The sequence below is a fragment of the Dreissena polymorpha genome, chromosome 4, assembly GCF_020536995.1.
Source record: "Dreissena polymorpha isolate Duluth1 chromosome 4, UMN_Dpol_1.0, whole genome shotgun sequence".
NCBI classification, from domain to species: Eukaryota; Metazoa; Mollusca; class Bivalvia; order Myida; family Dreissenidae; genus Dreissena; species Dreissena polymorpha.
In genome coordinates, this window is record NC_068358.1 from 29,511,285 (window position 1) to 29,524,970 (window position 13,686).

The window sequence follows — 13,686 nt, forward strand, 5'->3', positions numbered from 1 at the left end:
TGATTATTAAATGATACAGATATCAATTTGTATGGTTGCAATAGCACTAGTAATGTACATGTATAATAATGATCATTGTCATTCAAACTGTTATTATCTTGGCTGTCAATGCCAATGCTTGAAAAAGGCTTGTCATCATTTATCGAGGCCGTCGCCGGTTTAGGCCGTTTTGACCAGACTCCTGTCTGACTTGCGCGCTAAGGTCAATCTCCATGCAGAGTTGTCGTTCCGTGCTCTCACATGCTGGTTCCCGTCAAATCACTGCGCGGAGGTTGCGCTAAGGTAGCAGTACACGGTAGGAAGCAGAAATATGCGAAAAATGAAATATTGGGAAAGGGTTGGTTTCAATGTCAAATTTGAGGGTAATAGGTCTTATCGTACCCCCAAATTGCATTAAATCCTAAGAATATGACCATTTTCAAATGCGAAACTGTGGGGTCATGACCTCTTGTTGTTGTTGTGTTCTTTGTTACTCAGGAAGGGCAACTGCGGTAGGCATATTGTATTTTGGGTTCTTTTTAAGCTGGAATCGCTAGTAGGCTCACGCTGTGAATTATTGCGCGAAAACCTATCTATCTATCTATATATACCGCTAGTCGCCAACAATTAGCATTACAAGCAGGTAAAGGTACAAAACCACCTGGATACCTGGTATTTATTCATGGTTTGATTCACGATTTCGACATTGTTAAATCACGCGTAACGAGACTGCCGAGATAACGCGAGATCAAGGTTTCGGGGGGGGGGGGGGGGGGGGTTCTGACAGTATTCGCTCTACAGTAGACACCTTACTTATCCGATATTTTGACTTTATAAATAGAATAAAGCGATAAATTGCCGATTTATTTCTAATAAAAACAATCATTATTTTTATTATAACGTTCAACGACCATCTGCTCATTAATAGTTCAGTATCATTGTAATTAACATTATCATTGTAATTAACGGCTCCGTAATTAATTACTGGTACTGACAAAAATAACAAGATCATACCTTACTCATGTTACTGTACTGTGTGCTGAAATGTCAGAAATTAAAACAACCCCAGACTATGATAATTTTTGAGTGCAAGTTAATTTAAACCCACCCACTAATTAAAAATAAACATTTTTATTATATTAGCTCATTTTTCTAAATTTTCAGAAATAAAAACCAATTGGTATTTGCACATTTCAGTAAACATAACATAACATATGCGTGAAAAGATCCCTTTAAATGTAAGTTTCAGACTACTTGTGTGCAGTGAATGTGTTTTTATGATTGCAGGTTCGTTGTTTTCTGAATTGAGCGTGGTGGAGATCAAGAAGGCGTCCGCGGCTTCGAGAGAGTGTGTGTCTACTGTAGTCTGCTACCTAAGGGTAGCTTAGGTTAACAAGTATCGGCTACTTTTGTTTTGAAAAATGTTCTTAAGATATTACAGGGAGCGATTCCTGGTGGAAAATTAGAATGATTGATGAGAAAATGTATATTTACTGTTAACATCATGCGTTCAATTTTTTGTTGTATATGTTTTAACTTAATAAGAGTATGGTGTGTATTATTATTTAACATCAGATGTACATTTGTTTGACCTTGAAATTAATAGCTTTTTAAATCATTGTCATTTTATATCATTAACACCTTGATTCTAGCAATGAAAACAAGTTATTTTACTATTATATTCTGTAGCCGGTTGGTCCTGTAAAAAAGAGGAGGTCCTGTATTTTTTCCCATTTTACAGGACCTTCTGTCCTGTAAAAATTTGCCTAGTGTGGATTTGACTGCTGTTTTTTGTCGCATATTAAATGATGAGCGAAACGATGGTGACTGTGTCAAAACATTTTCCATAACAAACTGCATCATTTGAGAACGTTCTTTCAAGGGATTTCAGGAGATCTCCATACCCACGACTCAACTAGAACCTACCACATAGAATTAGGGCAACACAAATGATTATTCTTAAAACTAACACATGTATTAATAAGTTTTCTACTGCATTTATATGTGTAAGCCCTCTTATCACAACTAGCTAAATTGTATATTTCAAATCAGAGTACTTGCTTGAAAATTTGATCAGCGTTTGACAAATGTGTTAGTTTTATTATGTTTTTATAAATGTCACAATTCATCAGAATCTGTGTTGCATCATAACTCAACCAGGATGGGTTGTCCAAGCATAATGTTGTTATTATTGCCAACTTGTCATACTTCGCTTGTCACTCTGTGTTTGAGTGTTTGAGTTTTTTTTTGTAGAGGTACTGGCTTTGACTACCACTTTATTATTAAAATTTGTGTTTAAAAAAGGTGTCTGCTGAATATTCTGTGAATTGACCCTCAAAGTTTATCTTTTATTGTTTTATTTTATTTTTTATATAAAATTTTTACCTTGGACCTAAAACGAGTGAAAATCTTGGGCAGAACTTTGTGGTTGTTGTTAAAATAAATGGCGAGTGCCAAATATTCATTCATCAACCCATAGTAGAGCTAGTAACTTATGAGAAGTATCATAGCGATGGCTTGTTTCTACTAACTAGACAACGATGATTTCAGGTCACTGTACGCTTTTTTGCCCATTGCCACACACAAATAATACTGAGTAGATATTTGTTAATAAGGCAGTGGTAACTGTTATGCAGCTGAAGAGCTTTCTTACAGTTTTTAGTTGGTGCTTTTATTATTTGGTCAACAGGGAATTTATAAATAATTAAAATAGATGTTATGCTGTTGGGAAATATGCCCCTAAAATGGATGAAAATATGCCTTCTACCTGTATCAAAATTATTTGTATGACATTTTTAATTCTTAAAAACTTTGATAAGTTAATTGAAGGAATTGCAGTAATTATAAATTAATATTTCTTTTACTTAAATAATTAAATGGTATTTTATTGGCTGTCCTAAATTAACAGCCAACTCTGTCAGAATCTTGACATTTTTATGCTCCCCGAAAATAATTTCGGTGGAGCATATAGTTGCCAGTTTGTAGTTCCTTCCTTCCGTCACACTTTTGCTACCGTTTCCGTTTCTCATAGCACCTTCAATACTTTACCAATCGCTTTCATATTTGGCATGTAGGTACCTTGCATGGACCTCTACCTTCTGATGACGTTTGAGGTCACTGGGGTCAAGGTCACGGAGGCTAATAATAGACTTTAGTTGCCAGTTTGTAGTTCTGTAGTTCCTTCCTTCCGTCACACTTTTGCTACCGTTTCCGTTTCTCATAGCGCCCTCAATACTTTACCAATCGCTTTAATATTTGGCACGTAGGTACCTTGCATGGACCTCTACCTTCTGATGACGTTTGAGTTCAATGGGGTCAAGGTCACCGAGGCTAATAATAGACTTTAGTTGCCAGTTTGTAGTTCCGTAGTTCCTTCCTTCCGTCACACTTTTGCTACCGTTTCTCATAGCGCCTTTAATACTTTACCAATCGCTTTCATATTTAGCACGTAGGTACCTTGCATGGACCTCTACCTTCTGATGACGTTTGAGGTCACTGGGGTCAAGGTCAAGGTCACCGAGGCTAATAATAGACTTCCTTCCGTCACACTTTTGCTACCGTTTCTCATAGCGCCTTCAATACCTTACCAATCGCTTTCATATTTGGCACGAAGGCACCTTGCATGGACCTCTACCTTCTGATGATGTTTGAGGTCACTGGGGTCAAGGTTAAGGTCACCGAGGCTTATAATAGACTTCCTTCCGTCACACTTTTGCTACCGTTTCTCATAGCGCCTTCAATACTTTACCAATCGCTTTCATATTTGGCACGTAGGTACCTTGCATGGACCTCTACCTTCTGATGACGTTTGAGGTCACTGGGGTCAAGGTCAAGGTCACCGAGGCTAATAATAGACTTCCTTCCGTCACACTTTTGCTACCGTTTCTCATAGCCCCTTCAATACTTTACCAATCGCTTTCATATTTGGCACTTAGGTACCTTGCATGGACCTCTACCTTCTGATGACGTTTGAGGTCACTGGGGTCAAGGTCAAGGTCACTGAGGCTAATAATAGCCTTCCTTCCGTCACACTTTTGCTACCGCTTCTCATAGCGCCTTCAATACTTTACCAATCACTTTCATATTTGACACGTAGGTACCTTGCATGGACCTCTACCTTCTGATGACGTTTGAGGTCACTGGGGTCAAGGCCAAGGTCACCTAGGCTAATAATAGACTTCCTTCCGTCACACTTTTGCTACCGTTTCTCATAGCGCCTTCAATACTTTACCGATCGCTTTCATATTTGGCACGTAGGTACCTTGCATGGACCTCTACCTTCTGATGACGTTTGAGGTCACTGTGGTCAAGGTCACCGAGGCTAATAATAGACTTCCTTCCGTCACACTTTTGCTTTCGTTTCTCATAGCGCTTCAATACTTTACCAATCACTTTCATATTTGGCAGGTAGGTACCTTGCATGGACCTCTACCTTCTGATGACGTTTGAGGTCACTCGGGTCAAGGTCAAGGTCACCGAGGCTAATAATAGACTTCCTTCCGTCACACTTTTGCTACCGTTTCTCATAGCGCCTTCAATACTTTACCAATCGCTTTCATATTTGGCACGTAGGTACCTTGCATGGACCTCTACCTTCTGATGACGTTTGAGGTCACTGGGTTCAAGGTCAAGGTCACAGAGGCTAATAATAGACTTCCTTCTGTCACACTTTTGCTACAGTTTCTCATAGCACCTAAAAACTTTACCAATCACTTTCATATTTGGCACGTAGGTACCTTGCATGGACCTTTACCTTTTGATTAGGTTTGAGGTCACTGGGGTCAAGGTCAAGGTCACCGAGGCTAATAATAGATTTTCTGTCACGCTTTTGTTACAGTTTCTCATTGGGCCTTCACTACTTTACAGATCTCTTTCATATTTGGCATGTAGGTACCTTGCATGGACCTCTACCTTTTGATGAGGTTTGAGGTCACTGGGTTTAAGGTCAAGGTCACCAAGGCTAATAATAGATTTTTTTAGGTGGTTATTAACACATAGATTGACAAAGCGCATCATCGGGGAGCATCCATCGTTTCCAACGATACTTGTTTAACCATGCACTATTGGGTGGTATTACCAGTAGTTTGACTTCTTTATATTGTCTCGCTTTTTAGCTCGACTATTATATATGAAATATATGTAGTAGAGCTATCCTACTCACCCTGGCGTCGGCGTTAGCGTTAGCGTCTGCGTGCAAATGTTAAAGTTTTCGTACTACCCCAAATATTTTCTTTGTCCCTTGACATATTGCTTTCATATTTTGCATACTTGTTTACCAACATGACCCCAACCTATAAACAAGAGCAGACAACTCTTTCAAGCATTTTGTCATAATATGGCCCCTTTTCCCCTTAGAATATGCAGCATATGTTGAAGTTTTCGTACTACCCCATTTATTTTCATTGTCCCTTGACATATTGCTTTTATATTTTGCATACTTGTTTACCAACATGACCCCAACCTATTAACAAGAGCAGTCCACTGTATCAAGCATTTTGACAAAATTATGGCCCCTTTTAAACTTAGATAATTGAACTGTTTGCTTAAATTGCCATAACTTCTTTATTTATGATCACATGTTATTATTACTTTGACAAAACTACACTTACCTGAATACCACAATGGATTCCACCCAAACAATTCCCCAAGCCTCTACCAGAATCGCTCCCCCCCAACCTCAACCCCCCCCCCATTTTTTTTTTTTAAACGTCGTCTTATAAATTACCACACCCCACATTATACCCCCCTCTCACCCCCACCCCCCCTACCCCCCCCCCCCCACTCCCCCGAACCCCCCCCCAATTTTTTTTTAAGCGTCGTCTAGTAAATGACCCCACCCCACATTATACCCCCCTCTCAGCCCCCACCCCCCCTATCCCCCAAACCCCCCCCAATTTTTTTTTTAAACATCATCTTATAAATTACCACACCCCACATTATACCCCCCTCTCACCCCCCACCCCCCTAACCCCCCACCCCCCATTTTTTTTTTAAACATCATCTAATAAATTTCCCCACCCCCCTCTCATCCCCCCCTACTCCCCCCTACCCCCCCCCCCAAAAAAAAAAAATAAATTAGAAAGAGCGTCTAATAAATTATTGAATATGAACAATTTCCCCATGATGGGTTACGTTATACTGTAAAGCACTCGAATAGTCGAGCGCGCTGTCCTCTGATAGCTCTTGTTAGCTCACCTGAGCACTAACGTGCTCATGGTGAGCTATTTTGATCGACTTTTGTCCGTTGTGCGTTGTGCGTCCGTCGTCAACATTTGCCTCGTGAACACTCTAGAGACCACATTTATTGTCCGATCTTCATGAAACTTGGTGAGAACATTTATCCCAATGATACCTCGACCGAGTTCGAAACTGGGTCATGCTGGGTCAAAAACTAGGTTACTAGGTCAAAAAAAAGAAAAACCTTGTGAACACTGTAGAAGTCACATTTGATGCCCAATCTTTAATGTAGCTTTGTCAAAATGTTTGTCTTAATGATGTGTTGGTTGAGTTCAAAAATGGTTCCGGTCAATTGAAAAACATGGCCGCCAGGGGACGGGGCAGTATTCCTAATATGGCTATAGAGAAACTTTGTGAACACTCTAGAAGTCACAATTTTTGCCCAATCATCATGAAACTTGGTCAAAACATTTGTTTTATTGATATCTCGGACGAGTTCGAAAATGGTCCAGATCGGTGAAAAAACATGGCCGCCAGGGGGCGGGGCAATTTTCTCTATATGTATATAGTGAAAACATGTGAACGCTCTAGAAGTCACATTTTTGGTCCAATCTTCATGAAATTCGGTCAGAACATTTATTTTCTGGATACGACAGTTGGGTTTGAAAATGGTTAGGATCAGTAAAAAAACATGGCCGCCAGGGGGCAGGGCAGTTTTGCTTATATGGCTATAGTTAAACCTTGTAAACACTCTAGGAGTCACATTTATAGTCCAATCTTCATGAAACTTGGTCTGAACATTTGTTTTTATGATAGCTAGGCTGAGTTAAAAAATGGTTTTGGTCTGTTGAAAAATATTGCCGCCAGGGGGCGGGGCAGCTTTGTTTATATATAGCTATAGTGAAACCTTGTTAACACTCGAGAAGTAACATTTATAGACCAATTTCATGGAACTTGGTCCGAAGATTTGTTGTATTGATAGCGTGGCTGAGTTCGAAAATGGTTACGGTTTGTTGAAAAACATGGCCGCCAGGGTAGCGGTAGCGGCAGTTTTCATAATATGACTATATTAAAACCATGTTAACACTCCAGTTGAAATGCGGAATCCGATGTTGGTGCACAATGATGATGATGATGATGAAAATGATGATGATTATGATGATACTGGTAATGGATTCAGAAACATTAATATCAAACCCAAATATCTAATTATAATTATTGCATTACTCAAATTAATTATTGCCATTACTTATGATTGTTATCTATATCTTTGCAGAAATTTAACATAGTGGTAAAACCAATAAAACAACAAGAAGTGTTACATATGAATCTTGTTTGACTTTTCATTCACTTATCCTAGGCTACTCTTTATAAAACTTATTTATACCTGTGCCTGCATTGTTGTTTGTTGCCAGGTGGTAATTGTGTAACACTCCTGGAAATTGACCCCCATTAACTGGTCACTTTCATCAAAGACCTTTGTGTTGATGTCAGATGGAAACCATTCATAAGATACATAAGACATTACAACTTGAAATGTTTTACCCCTACAATTTTTAGTTAGTCAGTAATTTGTGTGTGATTATGAAAGTTTTGTGATTTTATCAGGTTTTATTGTTGTTTCAATTGGAAATATCAATGCAAGGTGAGTCCTAAAATTGTTCCAGTTGTTTAAAAACACTTTGTCAAAAATGTGAACAATTTGGTAGTAAAAAAACAACAACTTATCACATCTTTTAAGAAGCACAAACAACTGTTTGAAGAAAAGTTGATTTGCATTTTTTTTTGCAAAAATAATATATTTATGCTACAGATTTTTTGTGCATTTAAATTACAAATAGTTTGATAGTTGTTTTCATATGATACGTTTTTAAATGTTTTGTGTGTGTTTACTTCTATATTTGCACACATTTATAACTATAAGAAAGATCAAGTGATGTTTTGTACATGTACTATAAAAGAAGCTCAATATTGAATTTCTAGTAGCTGTACATATTCTCATACTCATTTACTTTTTTATAACTGACTTTGATAAATGATAACAATTCAACATATTTTATTTAATTATGCAAAACCTATGTTACAAAAACACAATCTCTTGAAAAAATACGGTTGTTTTCAGTACCTAAAAGTGTTCTTGCTAAACAGATTGTAAACAGTCATCCCCTATAAGATGCTGAGATGCTTATCTCATGATCTCAAATTTGGACAACAATTTGTTGAAAAATGTACTTCCATTTTCTTTTGCTTATGCTCATTATTAAATTACTGTCCTCATATTACTTTTATCCAAAATAATTTAAGCTTTGTTGCAACAGATAACAAGTGTCTATTTAAAAAAATTTAAACACACACACACAAAACTACTGATAACGCATATATGTATATATCTGCCGAAACAGCAATCCTCTTCTTTTCACTAAACAACGTTAACAACCCTTGTTTCCTGGATACGACGGTTGAGTTCAAAAATGGTTTTAATCCATCTAGTAACATGACCGCCAGGGGGGGGGGGGTCATTTGAACACTCTAAAAGTCACATTTTTTGGCCAATCATCATGAAACTTGGTCAAAACATTGGTTTTATTGATATGTCGGATGAGTTTGAAAATGGTCGTGATCAGTGGAAAAACATTGCCGCCAGGGGATGGGGTAGTTTTCTCTTTATGTTTGTAAGAAGCATTTTCCTTATATATATATATATATTAAAACAAAATCTGGGTATTAAAAACATGGCTGCCAGGGTGGGTGGGATAATTTTCCATATAGGCCTATTGTGAATACTTTGGAACACCTTATTTTTAAAGTCAGTCTTGTCATACTAATAATTTGAAATATTTGCTGAAGAGTTTTAATCTTTGTTTCTTGCCATCTAAGTCTCTCAGGTGAGCGACCTAGGCCCCTTTGGGGCCTTAGTTTGCATGATACACTGTGTTAGTGTTTTGCTGAAGCCTTTTTTTACATTCATTTATTTAGCTTATATTTTCATTTTTTTTGCAGAATGCCAAGGAAAAATAAGAGGAAAGTTGTGTTTAGTTCCAGGAAATACAGATGGAAAAGACAAAAAATTGAAATCAGCACAGATGAAGAAATCACCCCGGATTTTACTTTATATATTGATACTGATGAAGTTCCCAAGTTCAGTTCTATGTTTGTCCAACAATTTAATCATGATCATGACTACTGTCTTAATGATGAAAGTTTCGACATTTATGCTGCATCACTAAATATGACAGATGATCAAGACAAAGTACAGATTACAGGTTTGTCAACTTTGATGAGAGATCCAGTGCATTCACAGATTACAGGTTTCATGGAAGATCCGGTGCATGCACAGATTACAGGTTTGATGGAAGATCCGGTGCATGTACAAATTAAAAGTTTAATGGAAGATCCGGGTCCAAATTTTACTGTTAAAATGTCCCTGGACAACATTGAGGAATGTCATAGTGAGCTAGACAACGTACATGCACAGATGACAGGTTTAACCGATGACCTGGGTCCATACATTACTGTTAAAAAGACTCTGGAAAGTATTGAGGAATGTGATATTCAGGAGGTGGAGGTAAATAATTGTGTTGACTTTTCACATCTACAGAATGAAGTTGTGGCAAATATCAGTCAGGAATTCATGGTTTATAAAGCCAGGAGCAAACTTATATTGGTGCAGATGTACTTGAATGGAGATGCTGTCTGCGTAAAACACTCCATAGAGCTTAATGCTGACTTCACGTGCAATATATTTGTACACAGAAAACCAGTGCCTCGTAGTCATTCAATTTGGAAAAACATGCCTTTGTTGTTTGACAGAGATTCCTCAATAATGAAACTTTGTAAAAGGATTTTGGAATATAAAATTTGTATAGGAAATCCCGATAAGGAATTTGTTGAATTACTGCCAGTTGGAGGAGGATTTATAAATAACTTTGACAAGAGTGTGGTTGCGTATCGAGAGGAAGACTTTAACGCTTCGTTTGAAGATATTGTAACTTATGTTTACAACTCTACTATACGATCAACAAGCTGTGAACTATTGATACCCAAATCCAAAAAAATAAGATGCCCTAAGTGTGCAAAATACAGATGGTCAATTCAAAAAAGAAAGTTCAGGCTAGAAAATAGTATGAAGTCAAATAGAAAATACATTCATACGAATTACAAACACTCTGATATGACAAAAGAAAACATTCTTCAAAAGATTCAGGAACAAAAAGATGAAATAGAATTGTTAGAATCAGAACTCTGCAAGCTGAGCAAAGAGCATTCCTGCTTGATCAGCACCAATGTCTGTGAAACCTGATGAAAACAGGGAGTTAACTTAGCTGATACTGAATGCTGAAGTCCACATAGTGTGCCTCTAAAGGAACAGAAGAGAGAGAGAGAGAGAGTATTTTGTCAGCTGCCATTTATATAACTTCAGAAGCCAGCTTGACATGATTATTAAGATTTTTAGGTGATATAAGAGGCAACAGTTAATTTTGAACTCAACTGCGGACAAAATCATCATTTGAGCTTTTGTGATTGTCTTGTATCTGTGGTGCCTTGAATATCATCAGCATTTGCATAGTTGATAACCTAAAGAAACATTCATTGTCCAATCTTTACGAAATGTAGTCAGAACATTTGACTCAATGAATTGATATCTTTGCAAAGTTCAAAACTGTGTCATGTGAGGTACACAACTAGAACACTAGGTCAAGTTATAGAAAAGCTTGTTAGCACTCTAGAAGGCATAGATATATTCCAATTTTCATGAAACTTACTCATAACATTTGTTTTTATGATATCTCGCTGGGTTTTAAAATTGTTCTGGTTTTTTGAAAAAACATTGTGGCTAAATTTTATAGTGACATTGTCAACTCACTAAAAGTCACATTGAGGCCACTCCAAATTGATCTGTTGGTCGTCGGATTTGCCGCACCTATTTTTTTCAAAATGTAAAAAAAAAAAAATACCGCTCGCACTCATTTTTGTGTCCTTATGTAACTATAGCGCATGTTTTTTTTATGCCCCCCTTCGAAGAAGAGGGGGTATATTGTTTTGCACATGTCGGTCCGTCCGTATGTCCGTCCGTCCACCAGATGGTTTCCGGATGATAACTCAAGAACGCTTAGGCCTAGGATCATGAAACTGCATAGGTACATTGATCATGACTCGCAGATGACCTCTATTGATTTTCAGGTTACTAGGTCAAAGGTCAAGGTCACGGTGACCCGAAATAGTAAAATGGTTTCCGGATGATAACTCAAGAACGCTTAGGCCTAGGATCATGAAACTTCATAGGTACATTGATAATGACTTGCAGATGACCCCTATTGATTTTCAATCCACTAGGTCAAAGGTCAAGGTCACGGTGACCCGAAATAGTAAAATGGTTTCCGGATGATAACTCAAGAACGCTTATGCCTAGGATCATGAAACTTCATAGGTAGATTGATCATGTCACTAGGTCAACGGTTAAGGTCACGGTAACTCAACTTAAAAAAATGGTTTCAGGATGATAAATCAAGAACGCTTACGCCTAGGATCATGAAATTTCATAGGTACATTGATCATGACTCGCAGTTGACCCCTATTGATTTTCAGGTCACTAGGTCAAAGGTCAAGGTCACAGTGACTTGACACAGTAAAATGGTTCTGGATGATAACTCAAGAAAGCTTACGCCTAGGATTATGAAACTTTATAGGTACATTAATCATGACTCGCAGATGACCCCTATTGATTTTCAGGTCACTATGTCAAAGGTCAAGGTCACAGTGCCAAAAAACGTATTCACACAATGGCTGCCACAACAACTGACAGCCCATATGGGGGGCATGCATGTTTTACAAACAGCCCTTGTTTTAATTTGTGAAAAAAGAAAAAAAAACGCGATCTAGCAGAAACGATTTTGGCGCTGAATACGAATACCAAATATAGTGTTTCGTAACCTTTTTAATCGATAACTGCAGACGCTAAAAAATTCGATCGAGGCGACCAGAAAAAATGGCTTCCTGCGCGAGCAGTACATGTTTCGCTGTCGTGACGGTTTTAACAAATTGCGGTGAAAAGTTGCTGCAGCCAACCCTTAAAGGGATCTTTTCACGCTTTGGTAATTTGACAAAATTGAAAAAAGTTGTTTTAGATTCGTAAGTTTTCGTTTTAGTTATGATATTTGTGAGGAAACAGTAATACTGAACATTAACCATGCTCTAATATAGCCATTATATGCATCTTTTGACGGTTTTAAAACCTAAAAATTATAAAGCGTTGCAACGCGAAACGATTGAATAATTTGTTTAGTTCTGTTTTTGTCGTTAAATTTTGTGAAACTACGAAGATTGCTTATATAAGGTATAAAATACGTCAAGAATGTGTACTCGGCGGAATAGCTCAGTAGGCTAAAGCGTTTTTATTTCAGGACTCTGTTAGGACTCCAGGGGTCACTGGTTCGAAACCTGCTCCGGGCAATGTTCTTTTCCTTTTTTTATTTTTTTTCTTGATTTTTTAGTGGAGCTTTTATGACCCAATGTTTACATTTATCAATATAAAGCATTTAATGAATAAGTTAAAAAAATGTCAAAATCTGTGAAAAGGCACCTTTAAACATATAAACACATCTTTTACGTTCTGTGACATATTTGAATGTGTTTGTTTACGTTCGAACATACAATTATCAGCAGATACCTGTTGATGCATGTTCAATTTCAAACAACATCGGGAAATATGACGTAAGATTTTTCATACTTTTTCTTCATTAACTTGGCATATCGACGGTATTTCCCTATATATTTTTCCTTTAACACAATTTTAAGTGAACAGAAAATAAACATAAAATCATTAAATGCTGGTTCTTAAAGTTTCACAGGGACAATGTTTTATAATTTTTAAAATAGGTTGACGGAACATGTTTAACAGCTAGGTCCGTGTATTTCAGAAACATCAAATTAGTTCTTTGTAATGTATAAATTTGTTTCTGAAAATTACAATACCGTTCTAGCCATCGTTATGCCCCTTTTAAATAAGGTAGCGACAATGGATTATATGCATGGCCTTTGTCCGACTTTCTGTCATTATCATTTTGATGATCGTCCCTCTTCAAGTGCTATTGCAACTTGGTATACCTTTTCACAGCTTGCAACACGGTATACCTTTTCACAGCTTTAACTGTTTAAAACTTCAAACAAATATAAGCAGCAGTAGGTAGGCATGTGTCCCTCACTTCAATGATATGGTTACATGTATATTTCGTGGTCAAAGGTCATATGCAACTTACTCCTATAAATATGAGGTCGATATATATTTTTTGTATAAGAATTGATTTGAATGAAAATATAGCTGTTTAAACCTGTATCTCTTGATAATGCAGTATTTTACTATTCGCTCGCTCGAGAATTTGCCTGTTTTCAATTTTTTTTTATTTCGCTCGCCTCTTCAACTTTTTTTTATAAAAAAAATCCGTAGACCAACAACTCAATTTGGAGTGGCCTTATAGTCCAATCTTCAAGAAACTATTTCAGAACATTTGTGGTAATGTTATCTCAGCAATG

At 37.3% G+C, this 13,686-nt stretch overlaps 1 protein-coding gene across 1 annotated transcript; it reads left to right on the forward strand.

Moving 5' to 3' along the window:
• Positions 1-472: 472 nt before the first annotated feature.
• On the forward strand, positions 473-11,123 carry LOC127880269 (uncharacterized). Its single transcript, XM_052427605.1, has 3 exons — positions 473-491; positions 1,267-1,327; positions 9,157-11,123. The coding sequence occupies exon 3, from the start codon at positions 9,158-9,160 to the stop codon at positions 10,454-10,456; it is 1,299 nt and encodes a 432-aa protein (XP_052283565.1). The 5' UTR covers positions 473-491; positions 1,267-1,327; position 9,157; the 3' UTR covers positions 10,457-11,123.
• Positions 11,124-13,686: the final 2,563 nt, after the last annotated feature.

What these genes read in the sequence shown, in the direction of transcription:
- LOC127880269 (XM_052427605.1), top strand. Translation starts at nt 9,158, where the DNA reads ATGCCAAGGAAAAATAAGAGGAAAGTTGTGTTTAGTTCCAGGAAATAC.